The sequence below is a fragment of the Pleurodeles waltl genome, chromosome 6 (assembly GCF_031143425.1).
Source record: "Pleurodeles waltl isolate 20211129_DDA chromosome 6, aPleWal1.hap1.20221129, whole genome shotgun sequence".
Lineage (NCBI taxonomy): Eukaryota > Metazoa > Chordata > Amphibia > Caudata > Salamandridae > Pleurodeles > Pleurodeles waltl.
In genome coordinates, this window is record NC_090445.1 from 287,221,569 (window position 1) to 287,236,583 (window position 15,015).

At 44.4% G+C, this 15,015-nt stretch overlaps 1 protein-coding gene across 1 annotated transcript in view; it reads right to left on the minus strand.

Annotated features, from left to right (window-relative positions):
* The window catches only part of SCN4A (sodium voltage-gated channel alpha subunit 4), a 1,135,018-nt gene that overhangs the window by 527,087 nt on the left and 592,916 nt on the right, over positions 1-15,015 (minus strand). Inside the window, exon 11 of the mRNA XM_069238085.1 lies at positions 1,690-1,854. Coding sequence (XP_069094186.1) covers positions 1,690-1,854 — 165 coding nt within the window. The remainder of the gene's footprint in view (positions 1-1,689; positions 1,855-15,015) is intronic.

Below are 15,015 nucleotides of genomic sequence, written 5' to 3' on the forward strand. Positions count from 1 at the left end.
CTTTCTATCAGCCAATGTGTTTTTTTCAAATGTGGTCTATTTGGGTGGCATCATGTGAGGGGTTTTGATAAGGCTTGGACAGAGTTCGGGCAGTTCTGCTACACAGAACTCCGTGAATTGCCCAAAAAACTCTGCGTGTTAAGCGGAGTTCCGTGAGCTACGGAGTTTAGGTACGTTTGCGCTGATTTTCAGCACCAGGAGTTTGTTTCTCCTGTGCTGAAAAATCGGTGTGAACGGCATCATGTGGAGCGCTAGAGGGCACAAACTTCTTTTTTTGTGTGAGTAGATTTTCTAGGAGTGGTAGCTTCCTCAACATGAGCAGTAGCTTTCTCAATACGAGCGAAAGCGACCTGCCACAACCACCCGCGTTCAGAAATCTTGCTTGCACTCACCCACATAGCAATTTCTCTTGTTTGCACTCACCAACTTTACTTTGGTGAGCCGCGTAAGAGGAAAAAACTGTGCTCCGCATCACTTTGTGGAGTTTTGTTTAGAACTCTGAATTCCAGGCAGAGCACAGAGTGGGCAAAACACTGCGAACCCCATCAGCGAACCGGAATTCTTCGACCACCCCTAGACAAGATACAGACATAGCTGTTCCAAACTGTAATTGTTTTCATCTTTGTTACACTTCAGGAACTGACCCACCTTTACTGGTTGCATGCAGTTTTGTGGGAAGAAAAGCAATACCAATGTAGTACTGCCTATGCCAGCTGAGGTTGCCAGCCTGCTTATGTATACATAATAGTCAGCCAGCACATGGGTCAAGTAATGTCACTGCACAAGGGAGACGTTGATTGCGGCCTGACAAAAGTTCCTCTCCTCGTTTTACCAGAGTGGAATGCGGTCTTCCAGAATGGCTGAGGCCATAATGTACACAAACATACATGTGTGTATGAGCACATACAGAATTCCAAATCAATACCATACGTAAATGAAAGCAATCAAAAGAACCATGGAGGCAGTGGGATGAGAAAGATAGCAAACATACTTGAGCATAAACTTTTATCTTGATGTCACATCAGTTGTCTGGATTCAAGCTAGATAGAGACATGTTTGGTGGTTTTACCTATATGGTATGACCTAAAACTCACATGGACAAGAACAAAGTGGCCGGCCTGCTGCTCTGGACCTATGGAAGACATTTGACACTGTCCACGGCCAGATGCTACTGCACAGTATTCTGAAACAATCTAAAAAGGATCACGAAAGGCAAACTGGGCTTGGTAGTCCTACCACCTTTCATTTCTGAACATCAACCCTATATTCTGGCATCACTAGGAGGTCCATCATCTCTTTTTCAACATCTATCTAACCCCCTTATTGAACCTGATCAGATTGTTAAACCTTACTTGTTATTCATATGCAGATGACGCCCAAATCCTCCTAAATACAGATTGCCCAGAAGAGTTACCATCTAAAGGTCAATACTGCATAAGTAGAGATCATGAGCTGTGGACAATGGCACAAACACCAGCCTACAGTCATATGGTCCAAGGAATGTGATGCTTCTCCAGCTACATCAAGAGAGGTGAGAAACGCAGAGGTAGCCATGGTCTCTAATCTACCCCTGAGAAATGCTACTTCACGGGATCTGGAACCAAGCACTTTTCCAGAGGATTAGTGAGTTGCAAACAATTCAAATCCCCCTGTTCAATCTCCCAAACAGAGAATCAAATCAAGATATACTTCCTCATCCTCAGGGGATCCATGGATCACTACTTTGGGGATGATCTTTCCGTTGCAGTCGTTTTTCTCTTCATCTCCGCTGCTTCCAGGCTCTTGTCCTGAATGTGTTGTTTTTTTCTCAGCATTGCGAAGGTCTAATGAAGCTTGACTTGCTCTCTCTTGCTCCTACAGACAAATAGAATATCATGTCATTGCCTATTGTTACTTTACAACAGCATCACACAGCGCCTATGTTGTAAATTTGGGAGCCTGTAACACTGAATCTCAAACTGTGCGGCAAATAATGTGTGCTAAGAGCTGAATTATAACATTCAGGAGCCTGCAGTGACTGCTAATGGTGCAAATAGAACTTGATAAATGTTGATTAAGAATTGACTATAGTAACTCAATGTACTCTACGCTTGCTGCAGAGAACTGTGTGCATATTTCAGGTTAGTAAAAGGAGTTCAACTGGTTTGCACAATAATGTTGCAAATTATCTATCTGCATTTATTTACTATTGCTTGCCGTGATGATGTTAGTCGTTCGGATGAAACAGACTTTCAACAGGCAAATCACTTACTGAACTGCACGAAGATTATTTTAGACTCTGCTTTTTGGGACTCTTTCAGTCATACTCTGGTTGCTTGTTTCACACTTTAGCTGCCTTTGCCTCGCAAATGTCTAGGCAGCCGTATAATTTGCGAGCACAAAGCCGTGAGCTCTAAGCCAACTATACTCAAATATGCAAAGGTGCACTTTTGAGATGTAATTACATTTCTGTTTGCATTGGTTATGTGTATGGCTAATTTAACATGCCATTGTATTAAATTGAGTTTCTTTTCTAAGATCAAGGAACAATGTTGGCAGTTAAAAAACTATAAATAATTAAATTGTTTCTTTACAATACTTGCACCTTCGAGCAGATTAGTATCTGGTTTAAAACATTATAATCTAATTATAAATGAGTTTAAATTACCCATTGTGTTTGTAATACATTTTCTATACCCAGGTTTTATTCTCACCTACTGCTTAGCCCTGTCTCCATGTACCTTGATTCCGTCATTTCCAAAATTAATTGAATTGTACCCCAAAGCTTCAGTTTATCGCCCATTGTATTTAATGATGATGTTAGTCCCCTGGTCCTCTGGGCATGGTAGTGGAGGCAAACGTCTTCTCTGCAATGACAACATCACCAGGCACCCGGTGGCCAGCAAAGGGATTTGAGAGTGAGGCACATCTGATCTACAGATGATTCTTCAGATCTACCCATGCACCACCAACCAATGCAGTTTGGCATTGAGGTCCTTACTAGATATTCAACCGTTTCTCAACAGGGAATGGAGGCCAAGAGCTCAGATGACCGGATAGGCTGGGATACAGCCTGCCATATCTTAAATGACCCCATTAGTATCTAACACTATTCCTAGTGCACTAGATAATCTGCACACCATACTAGTCCTAAAGTCGTTTTAAGGGGTTATACATCATTATTAAACTAGTGTGGAGATTTCCATTTCAGATTATTCTAATGGTATGTTTGTTCCTAGAAAATATATGGCTGTTGTTTTTTGGCCTGCCATAGATTGATTGAATATTTATGAGGATTTGAGTGAATTTATATAGTAGTCACTATCATCATCAGTCTCCACACTAGACTCAATTTATCTTGGTATGTTATTTAGGTAGCATATTAAACATGTCACAATATTTTGGAGTACATGTGTACTAACGTAGCACTCCACAGGCAAAGATATCCTGGAACAGTATTCTTTAGGCATATGTCCTTGAGGTTCTTTATTTGATATGCTATGTTAAGGGTATAGAATTTCTAAATAATACTATTGTGTAGTATTCCAAGTACATCTTACAGTGTTTTGCGGCTTATGTATACTGCACACTGTATATCAGAAGGCGGTACTGCACACTCTTTTTCAAGCAGTCACTCAGTTAGTAGACATTCCTAGAGCAAACAAAGGTCTGCATACTATTCATATAGCATGTGTATTGCTATTGGGAATTGAATTGTAGGCTCTGGGAGAGAGACCACAGTGTTAATCTGAGTTTCCACAAGGCCCAATTCATCTGGCCTACATGTTAGTGCTTGTAAGGGATGACTGGCTTTTGGTAGCGTGGCACAAGCACCAGGCTTTTTTCAGAGAAAATGTTTGGTCTCCACTTTCACCCCTTGTGCCAACATTCATCTAACATCAATACTGCACTTGAACCACTACCACTAAGCACTTCTCTTATAATGGAATGGGCAGAAGGACCTACCTTGTTTGCCAGAGCAAGGATGTACAGTGTATGCTAAAGGCATTCCAGTATGTAAATCCATCATAGCATGCTTTCCCAGGCACCAGTCTGGCTTATGGTAAGAAAATACAGCAGTCACTATCTTCCCCTCTTGGAATATTGTACACAACATTCCCACATTGCAGCGATCTTACTTGAGACTGGCGAGTCTCTTTTGCTTCCTGGTCTCATTGCTATGTGTGCCCCTTACGCTGTTTGATCATAGCTCTAAAAATAAATATGATGGTAAAAGTGCCTGCCCAGTTCACGTTGCTTTTTCCTTTAGCTCCTTGGCCATGCACTGCCTATTTATAACTGTTGGGGATTTTTGCTATGTTCCTACCCTCCATCAAAAATCAAATACAAATTGTAATGGAACACAGTGGAACTTAATCTGAAGGCAGGCTTTTAACAGCTTCAATGTGCAGTTCACCTTGTGAATTGCCAATCTAAAAATACAGACTACTTTCTGTTTTGTTAGGCAGAGGATCTCTTGGCATTAAGCAGGTATATGTCTACCCACACTAAGGGCCTAGTAGGACAACTAAAAAAAAAACAGGTCTTCAGATTCTTGCAGAATTCAAGAAGTGAGGAAGATGCTCTTATGTGAAGCGGCCGGTCATTCCACACTTTGAGAGTGATGTAGAAGGCTCTACTGCTGGGTCTAGTATTCCGTGTGCGTAGTATTTGTGCAAGTACGAGTCCGGAAGAGAGGAGGTGTCACGAAAGTTGCTGAAAGCAGATTTGAGGTATGCTGGGCCAGTGTTCTGTAGTACTTTGAAAGTGTGGGTGAGGAGTTTTAATCATTTGTGAAGAGGGAGCCAATGGAGTTCCTTCAGGTGTGGTGTGATGTCAGTGTGTTGTAGGATGTTAAAAGTGATTCTAGCCACCAATTCTGAAGCCTTTTGGTGAACGTTTTGTTGATCCCGGCATAGAAGGTGTTTCTGTAGTCCATCTTGCTTGTGAACAAGGCCTGTTCGATGTTTTTTTGTGTGCTGATTGGGAGCCTTGACCTTCCTCAGAATCTTCAGTGTAGGGAAGCATGAGGCGGTGACGGCATTGATTTGGCCGGTCATGCCAAGTTTGCTGTTGATGATGATCATGAGGTTCTTGGTGTGGGTGGTGGGAGTGAGTGTCGGTCCAACTCTGCTGGCCACCAGATGAAGTCCCACAGTGATGTGCTTTTCCCGAAGATTACCATTTTGGTCTTGGCAGTGTTCAGCTTTAGACAGTTGATCTTCATACAGTGGGCAATTTCAGTCCTGCAGGCATTGAACTTGATCCAGGTACTAAGAGTCTTGTCCATGAGAAAAATAATGATTTGTGTGTCGTCAGTGTAGGAGAGGGCGTTGATGCCATGAGAGCAAATTATGCTGCCTAGAGCGATCATGTATGAGTTGAAGAGGGTTGGGCTTAGGGAGGATCCTTGTCGAACTCCACAGATGAGGTCACAGGCATCCAAGGTGTACAGTGCCAGGCTGAGTGCTTTCAGTCAGGAAGGAGCAGGTCCATTGGAATACAAGTTCTTGGATTCTGATATTGTGAAGGTGCTGGGAGACTATCAAATGCTGCAGAGAGGTCCAGGAGGATGAGGGTTGCTTATCTCCTCTGTCCAGAGTCATGTGGATGTCATCAGTGGGGCTGATGACGGAAGTTTTGGTGCTGTGGATGGTCTGAAACCAGACTATATGGTGTTGAGGAGTTGGTGGTTATTGATGTAGTCAGTGAAGTGTCTGTTAATAATTTTCTCTAAGACCTTGGTCAGGAATCATAGCAAGGAGATTGATCTGTAGTTGGTGAGTGTTGTAGGGTTCGCAGATGGTTCCTTCAGCAATGGAAGGACAGTTGTGTCTTATCAAGAATCTGGGAAGGTAGCGGATGTAATGGAGGCTTTCAGAATGTGCGTGAGCATGGTGCTGATGCATTTCAATCCTTTGGAGTAGGCATGGTGGGGGAAAGGGTCCGATAGGGCCACTGAGGGGATGGACTTCATAGTGGGGGTGGCATCTTCCTGGGTGATGAAGGGTCATGTGGTTAGCACTGGTTCTTTGGATAACATTAGGAGATGTGTGGCAAGGTCTGTAGGGTCCGGTTGTGGGCTGAGGTTGCTTTAAATGGTGGTGATTTTGTTGCTGAAGAATTGAGACAGAGACTGTTGCAGAAGTCTAGCATGGAAGTGATTGAGCTGGAGGTCACCTATGGTGAGGTGAAATCTTTTACAATGGTGAAGGTCTCTTTGTTTCTGTTGGTGCTGGCACTAATGCAGTCCGCCAGATGACAGGTGTTCCATGTTGGAGGATGGCATGTGGCATTCTTGTGCATAATAGTGATTCTGTCTCCAGGCTTGTGAAGTCCGTGTTGCCTGGCAGTCTTATAGCCGGTGGTGCATATGGTGATGTCAGGAGCTAGTGCAGGGCTCACCAGGTTCACAAGAGGAAAAGTAGGTCAGGGGAATTGTCGCACAGCAGGTCCCAGATCTCTGTTATGTGTTTTGTGATTGACCGGGTTTTCAGGAGCATGCATGTAGTGTGGATGGGTGCATGACTATGCACGCATGAAAGAGTGGAATGCTGGGTGCTGTTGGTGCAGTCAGCATGATGCAGCCCGGCACCAAACAGTTTTCCGTTTTTATTTTCAAAAAGAAAATTCTGAAACAGGATTTTCTTTTTGAAAATACAAAATGTAAAGCTCTTCTTCTGCTCGCCTCTGTAGTCATCTCCCATGGTGAGAAGGGCCACGGGGGACAGGAGAGAGGGTGGATTTGATCATTTTACTGTCCCTCACCACCAGGGCTTGCCTGTCGATTACAAATATTTAAAAAATGGCTATATGTTCGCCGATCCTGATTGAGTGGGTGCACATTAGACATTTTTCCAATGGCCCATACGCCGTCCGGCCATCACGGAGGTTTCACTATGCTGGTCAATGCAGAGGTTTAGCTATAGTCGACCTATATCTAAATCAGGCAGGCAAGCAGACTATTATGTTGGCACTAAGGATACTCTGTCACCGTTTTGACATAGTATCCTTATTGGCAACATATAACTTAGCCCCTCAGTTTAAGGATGCCTACATGGGGCTCAAAATTCATGTCTTATCCAAGTGGAAATGTGTACTATATTAAATACACAAAAGGTGATGGGAGAAATGCTTGAAATATCTCACATTATGGCAAACATGGCTTAAGTTAAACTGCAGTTTCATCTTGTGGAGCACAGGCTCTTGTCACGCAGCAACGTATCTTCCCTTCAGCTGCTGGAACACAGAGGCTGTACAACAGCAGAGAATTGCTTGGGAACTGCAGACTAGAACTGAACTCTGGTGTAATGTGGGCTTAAGAGTTAATACATGTCCAAAGGACACTTAAACCCCTATGCGTGTGCCTGTCTGGGCCAAGTTAAAGCTTATATCAGTGACAGGCAGGATATCCTACCTGTTGCAAAGCATTTTGAGGAAGTTTTTGTGAAGTGTAGGCTTTGCACCTGTAAAGCACATTTGTACATTGTGTCAAAGTAGTAATTAGTGGGTACACAATTTGCATCCACAACGGAAGCCCACCTGTGATCAGGACTTCAGTCACATGTACTACACACAACTAATCTCCAATCACTATGAACACTGTTAGCAGCAGGCAGTGTAATGATCACAGAACATACTAAATGAAGGAAAAAGCAATCAACCAAATCATCTAACTCGAATAACCAAATGGAAATCAGGATAGTTTGCCAGATCTCTAGAGAAGTAGGCATGCAACTCTCATCCCTATTTTCCCAATTATAACTTTAACTGGTATGTTTTAAAATGTACCCTCCTACAGCCCAGGGCTATTTAATGGAGGCCGCAGCGCCTCCCAGGGCTACTTAATGGAAGCCGCAGCGCAGTACCAGTGAGCAGCCCTTGACCTTTTTAGGTCTTGCTCACCACTCCCCTTTGTAGATACAGTAGCACAGAGTCACTGTCTGGCTTCTCCAGCTACCTTGTACCTCGGTTTGAGCCTAAGTGCTCCCTCCCAATTAATTATTGTTTTTGGCTGGTAATTTATCGCTTGGATATCTACATTACTTCCTTAGTGGTGCGACTGCTCCCCTCTGACTAATTACTGATTTTTACTATATTTTAGGGGGTTGTGTGCCCAGTCCTTCTGTTTCATTGTGCTAACTTTGCTGTCTTTGCTTGATCCCATCTGCTTCCTGTGCTGCTTATTTTCCCGCCGCCCAAGCCTCCTGTCCTCCCGCCTCCCAGACAGCCCCTCCCACCTCCCAGGGCATCTTAATGGAGGTCAAATCCGAATATTGCATCTTCCTGGGAGCTCTCAACTTCCACCTGGACGACTCCACCGACACCACAGACCTCCCGGAAAGACTAGACAATGTCGACCTCAAGCAGATAGTCACAAAGCAGGAAGCACGCTAGACCCCATCTTCACATCTAGCAAAAGAATCAGATACAGCCACACATCAGAACTCACATGGACAGATCACGCCATCGTACACTTCACTCTCACTGGTCCAGCGAGCACCACCCCAAGCCAACACAGTGCTCCACACTGCAGCTGGACCAGTGTAACTCAGCAGCAATGGACCAATGCCCTCTGCACCACCCTACCCAACATAACCACCAACCTGGATCAAACAGTAGAAAATGTCAACAGATAGATCACTAATACGGCCAACAAAGTTGCCCCCACCACACCACCAAAGATGCAGACACACACCAAACAAGCCAGCTGGAACACGCCTGAACTCAGGGCATCAAAACTCAAGTGTAAACAACAAGAAAGAAGTTGGTGAACCAGCAGAAATGACACCAACAGAGCCGCTTACAAAGCAGCTCTCAACAACTACAACCACCAGTTCAAAGCCGCAAAGAAGGAAGCTCTGACACACCGGACTGAGAACAGTTCCAACCAAACCAAAGAACTCTTGACCATCGTCTGAGAATTCACCTGCTCGTCAGCCACACAGTATTCAATCGCTCCCTCACAGCAACACTGCAACACCCTGCTCGGCCACTTCGACAACAAAATGTCAACCATCTACAGAAACTTAAATCCCCAACCCCACAACATCCTCAGCAACCCATCAAACAAAACCACTACCCACCAGATCTGCACATGGAAACAGCTATGCACACCAACAACAACCACCCTGATGAACTCCATCCACTCAGGAGCGCCCACCAATCCATGCCCTCACCAACTCTTCAACCTCAGAAGCACCAAGATCAGCCACCAGCTCACAACCATCCTCAACGCCTCCATAACCACAGCCACTTTTCCCAACGCATGGAACCATGCAGAAGTGAGACCCCTCCTCAAGAAGCCTTCAGCCGACCCCAACGATTCCCAGAACTACCACCCAATTTCCCTCCTCCATTTCCCCGACAAAGTCCTAGAGAAGGCTATCAGCCTCCAACTCACCCACCATCTGGATAGAAACAAACTGCTGGACCCATCCAGTCAGTCTTCAGGACCAATCACAGCACCGAGATAGCTCTAATCACCACAACGGATGACATCCAAGCTGTACTTGACATAGGAGAATCAGCCGCCCTCATCCTCCTGGATCTGTCCTGCAGCTTTTGACACCATTTCCTACCACACCCTTATCAATATACTATGCCGGATTGGAATTACAGACGATGCGCTCAGATGGCTTGCATCCTTCCTTAATGGACGCACCCAGAGAGTTTGCCTTCCACTCTTCACCTAATAACCCAAGCACACCATCTGTGGAGAACCTCAAGGTTCATCCATCAGCCCAACCCTCTTCAACATCTACATGACACTACTCTCAGACATTGTCAGATCGCACCTTATCAACATACATTCCTACGCCACAGACACAAAGCTCATGCTCATGACCCCACATCAGCAAAGACCAACTTCCACAACTGCATGACGAACGTCACAACATGGATGAAAGACAAGTGCTTGAAGCTCAACACAAACAAAACAGAAAGTCTGATCTTTGGCAGACACACCACCCTCTGGAAAGACTCTTGGTGGAGAGCACAACTTGGACAGAACCCCCATGTCAAAAGACCACACCCGCAACCTCAGTATCATCCTGGACAGCGAACTCTCCATGAAACGGCAGGTCAACTCTGTCCAATCAGCCTGTTTCCACACTATCTGCATCTCCGCAAGATCTTCGGATGGCTCCCAATCAGCACTGGGGAAACATTCATGCAGGCCCTCATCACTAGCCAGCTTGACTACGGCAGTGCACTCTATATCAGCACCTCCAAACTCATGCAAAGACTCCAGACAACCCAGAATGCAGCGGCCAGACTAATCCTCAATCTGCTCAAGAGGACATTTAAGAGACCGCCACTGGCCATTTCAAGCTGCTCATCCACACCTACAAAGCCCTCCACAACTAAAATCCTGCCTAACTGAATCCATGCCTGGTTTTCCATGTACCAACCAGAAACCTACGTTCCACATACCTCATCCTTGTTCAGACACCACGCATCCACTGCATCACTTCAGAGGACGCTCCTATGCCCACCTCACTGCCAAAGCCTGGAACACCCTCCCCCTCCACACCGCTCCCTCACTGAGCCACTTCAGGAAAGTACTCAAAGCCTGAATCTTCAAGGGATACCTGCAGTAAAGCGCCTGGACACACCTCAGGGTGATTAGCTGCGCTTTATAAATAAGACTTGAATGTGCATTATGCTTCCTGTGAAATGTGCTGTACACGTTTTTGGGTGTTGCTCACTAACAAAGTGCTAAACTCCATTGGATTGCAGACATACTGCTGTCTCAATGGCCAGGGCATGACATTGCTAACAGTTTATGCCTGCTGATCAGTGTAGAGAGTGCCTCTAAAAATCAGTGTAGTCTGTCATGATTGGGTCCATTGCTTTTTACTGAGCAAGAAAGGTTTTTTTTCTTTGAGTATGTCTTGGGTGCGTGAGGGGTAGAATAATCCCAAATTGGGATCCACTGGATAACTGTTGCTCATAAACCTGTAGGGTGTTCCCTAGTTTTAGGAGTGCAGTTGCTGCTTTCCATTACTAAGCTGGCCCCCGCACTGTTCTCCCACCAACTCCACAGAAACTGATGGACTGTGTCTAGTTTTAAATTGCATAACTTTCAATGAAGCAAGATGCCTTCATTTTTCACGGACTATGTGAGTTTAAGAAGGTGCCTGTGAGGTGTAACACCTGAACAAAAGACTTTGGTAAGGGCATGGTCAAAGCCACACACTTAAACAAAAGATATGGCATTCTTCTTCACTTTCTGTGTCCTGCAGCATGAGCTGCTACAAAATCAAGAGCTCAGCAACAGCCGCTAATTCATCATTTTAATACTAGAATCCAATATAAAATGTGAAGCACACATTTTGGCCTCCTCTAAGGAAACTAGAATAACAGTGCATCTTCCATAGGCATACAACATTGAGATGTACAACACCAGCAGGAAGATTTACTTTTCACTGACAGGCTCCCTCAGAAACGTTTGAAACAGCTATAATTCTGAATGGTCATTTGGCCTGGATCGACTGCTACTGTTTGCCTTATGCAACATTGGATCTAGCCCTTTCTGCAGTGTCTCCCCCAGATTTTTGGTTTCTCTTACTGAACCTATTTTTATTGGCATTAGGACTCCATGCAGTTTTTCACTGCTAATCAGTGCTAAATGGTTATGCTCTCTCCCTAAAACATGGTAAAATTGGCTTACACCTAACTGAAACATTTAATTTACATACAAGTCCCTCCAACAGGGTACCAAATGTACCCAGGGCCTGTTAAGTAATTGCTACTATTGGGCCTGCAGCACTTATTGTGCCACACACTACAGTTGCACTTACCAGTGCAGCCTTTAATTCAGTTTTAAACTACCAATTTGACCGGGCAAAATTAATCTTTTTTTCAGGTCTAAACTTTGCTTTTTAATACATAAAATCACCCAAACAAAGCCTGTAGGGTACATTGTATTTAAGAAGTAGGACATGTGGGTTTCAATTGTAAATGCCCTAGTAGTTAAAGACTCCTAAATTCCTTTTTCACTTCCATTGGAAAACGTGAGGTTACTTTATTACAATTAATAAGCCCTTACTTATGAGTGGGAGTAGTGAAAATATCATGTTAAGACTCAAATGAATTGTAATTTACAATCCTTGTTAATGGTAAAGTCAGATTTTAAGTCACATTTCTGAAAATGACACTTTTACATTGTTGACATTTTCATACCCTAAACATTTTGTGCCTCTGCCAGAGTCCTCGATCACATGACTCTGATGTTCTGATGTTGGGGTTTGTGTATTCCTGTCAGCGGGACCAAGGGGACTGAGTGTAGGCAGAATGGACCATCCTACCTAGATGGCTTGGGGGATGTGGGAGATGTTCCCTGCCCCATGTACACTTCAAAGGGCTTGGCTTCAGCACAACGGAACCTGGCACCAGTCTTTAGTTACCCCAAACCTCTTGAAGCCTTGGCAGGGGAAGGGAAGACCTTTCCAGAACCAGATGTGGGGGCAGTATAGGGAATCACCCCACTTCAGAGGCTGACACCAGGTATGTAAATTGGAACTCCACAGCCACTGTTCAGTACGCTCTTGGACTTGCAGACATTACAATTCAATAGACTGTCTTGTTCCACAGAAGACTGCCCCCAAGGCTTGAGGTCTGCCTTGTTACCCAAAGGACTTTTTTGCCTGTGCCAAGTCTGGTACTCCAGATTACTGTGCTACTGCTTTCGGCCTGCCATGAAGACTGGACCTGCTCCCTTCCTTACAGGCTACCCGAGTGACTCCAAGGGCCAGTTGGTCGACCTGTTTTGAGCTACAGGAACACAACAAGCTCCAGAGGCCTTCATGAAATTGCCCGGCTGACCAGCTGCCACTGGACCTGCCTGAGCCCTGCTGGTGGACTCTGCTGGAGTGACTCTTAATCCCCACCAACTGCCCCCCAGGTCCTGGGCCCTTGGTTCACATCAGTGAAAGATCCTCCTTAAGAAACGATGAAAATCCTGAGGTTTGGGCTTTTCTAGACTGGATGTGCCTGAACCTCCAACTGGACCTGCCTGAGCCCTTTTGGCCTCTGCTAGAGTGAGTCATTGAGCTATAAGAAGTTCCTCTGCACGTTTTGGATCCTTGGTTGGCCTCGGTGTGAACTATTCTACAAGAAAGTGAAATCCTAAGGTTTTGGGTTGTTCAAGCTGAGACTCTGTTGCCTGTAATGACCGTCTACACAAAGCTCTAGGGAACCAGACCTTTTGTGTGACAGGAACCACCAGCAACAACCTGCAACACAAGATCTGCACTTTGCACTACAGCAACAACTGGCTGTGATGAATGCCAACGCAAAGCTCCAGCAATGACTGGCTGCAGCACCCGACCGGATCTTTGTGCTACAGCGACAACCATCTGCAACTCCAGGCCTGCTCCTATAGGCCTCCTACGAACATAACTCTTTGTTTCGGACTTTGCGAAGGTAATTTTTTTAGTGGGACTGAACTGATCCCTGTATCTGACCCATGCTCCATCGCAGTCGGCCTGCACTAGCACGGCCAGATGACCACAAGTGACGCTTTCTGCTTCTCAGTGCTATATTTACCTAAAACTTTGCAATTGTTGTTCTACTGACTGGACTTTTGCTGTTCTGGCCTCAGTCTAATTTAATTTATTAAAATGTACTCTATTTGTCTAAATTGGTGTTGGGTTTTTCTTGTGTTGTGCTATTACTATATTACTGTTTGTGTGCTTCATAAATATTTCACACATTGCCTCTACGTAAAGCCTGACTGCTATGTGCCAAGCTACTATAGAGGTAAACACAGCTTAATTTAGTGACTTTTGTTATTTACCATGACCAGGACTGTGGTTGTTGCCTGAGTAGGGCTTCCACCCCCCCTTAACGTATAATCTGATTTCTTACACAGAGTACACCATTCGACTTGAGTTAGTCCTTGTATGTGCATGTGGACTGGCTGATACTATTTTTCCCTGAAGGAGTAGGAACTATGCTCCATGGCTTGACCAAACACTATTTCATCTGCAAGTCATACAGACTGCTACAGTAAGTGACTGTGCACAACTATAAACACATTTGAATGATATCCCTCCTTTACACACATGCAGAACTCCAGGAGCAAAAAACGTTGATAAACAATACCCACAGAACACTGTTAAAGGTAATTAGCAGCGCATTTGAACTTCCATAAGCTCCTAAGATATTTTACTGACCATGAACAACGTTTTATCTTGTTTTTAAGAAACACTAGTTCCTGAACATTCTATTGACTGTGAGAGATACAAGTGCAAGCTGAAACTAAATGTTCTTTGAAAATCAAAGCCTATAAAGGTGTTTTTTGGCAGTTCAGTGAGATCACAGTTGTTTGTTTTCTATGGTTGTATGAAGCATGACAGTTTTTGTCACAGGGACTAGTTGGTTCGAAAATCCCTATACTCGGGAGAACTGGATTACCCCCTTTTCAACCGTTCTACAGTATTTTAAGACAGAATTGTTATTAGGAACCACCATATTACCGAGCAATACCAACCACAAAAACTTCAATCATACAAAAAATAGAAAAACACTACTGGCGATGGTTCTGTCTCTGCTAACCGCCCCGGGATTATGTCAGTGTGGATTTTTCACATAAAGTTCTTTCTCCAAACTGGAAGGAACACTTTCTGCAAACATGTTTATTGCTAATAGATCTGCAGTGTCATAATGGTATGGTGAACCTATCAAAGTGTTTGTGTTCTCAAAATAAAAAGGAAGTTTTGTTTGTCAAAAATATGGTGGGATAGAGTGGGCATGGGTTCAAAATTCTTAGGCTGATAGCCCAGTTGGAAAGACGAATGTATGTTTGATTCATAAAAGAGCAGGTGAAGAGAAATTGTGCCAATTAGGGTACTCTACCACGTCTGCTGCGAGTACCCTCTCCGCCAAACCCTAAAACTGCACCAAGTCTTTTGATTACCAATCAGAATTACCAACAACGTCCATGACCTCTTCACTTTTTGTGAACCATATGTCACGGCACTGGCTAAAACATAGTTCTAGACTAAGGGCCAGATTTACTATTTGCCGGAT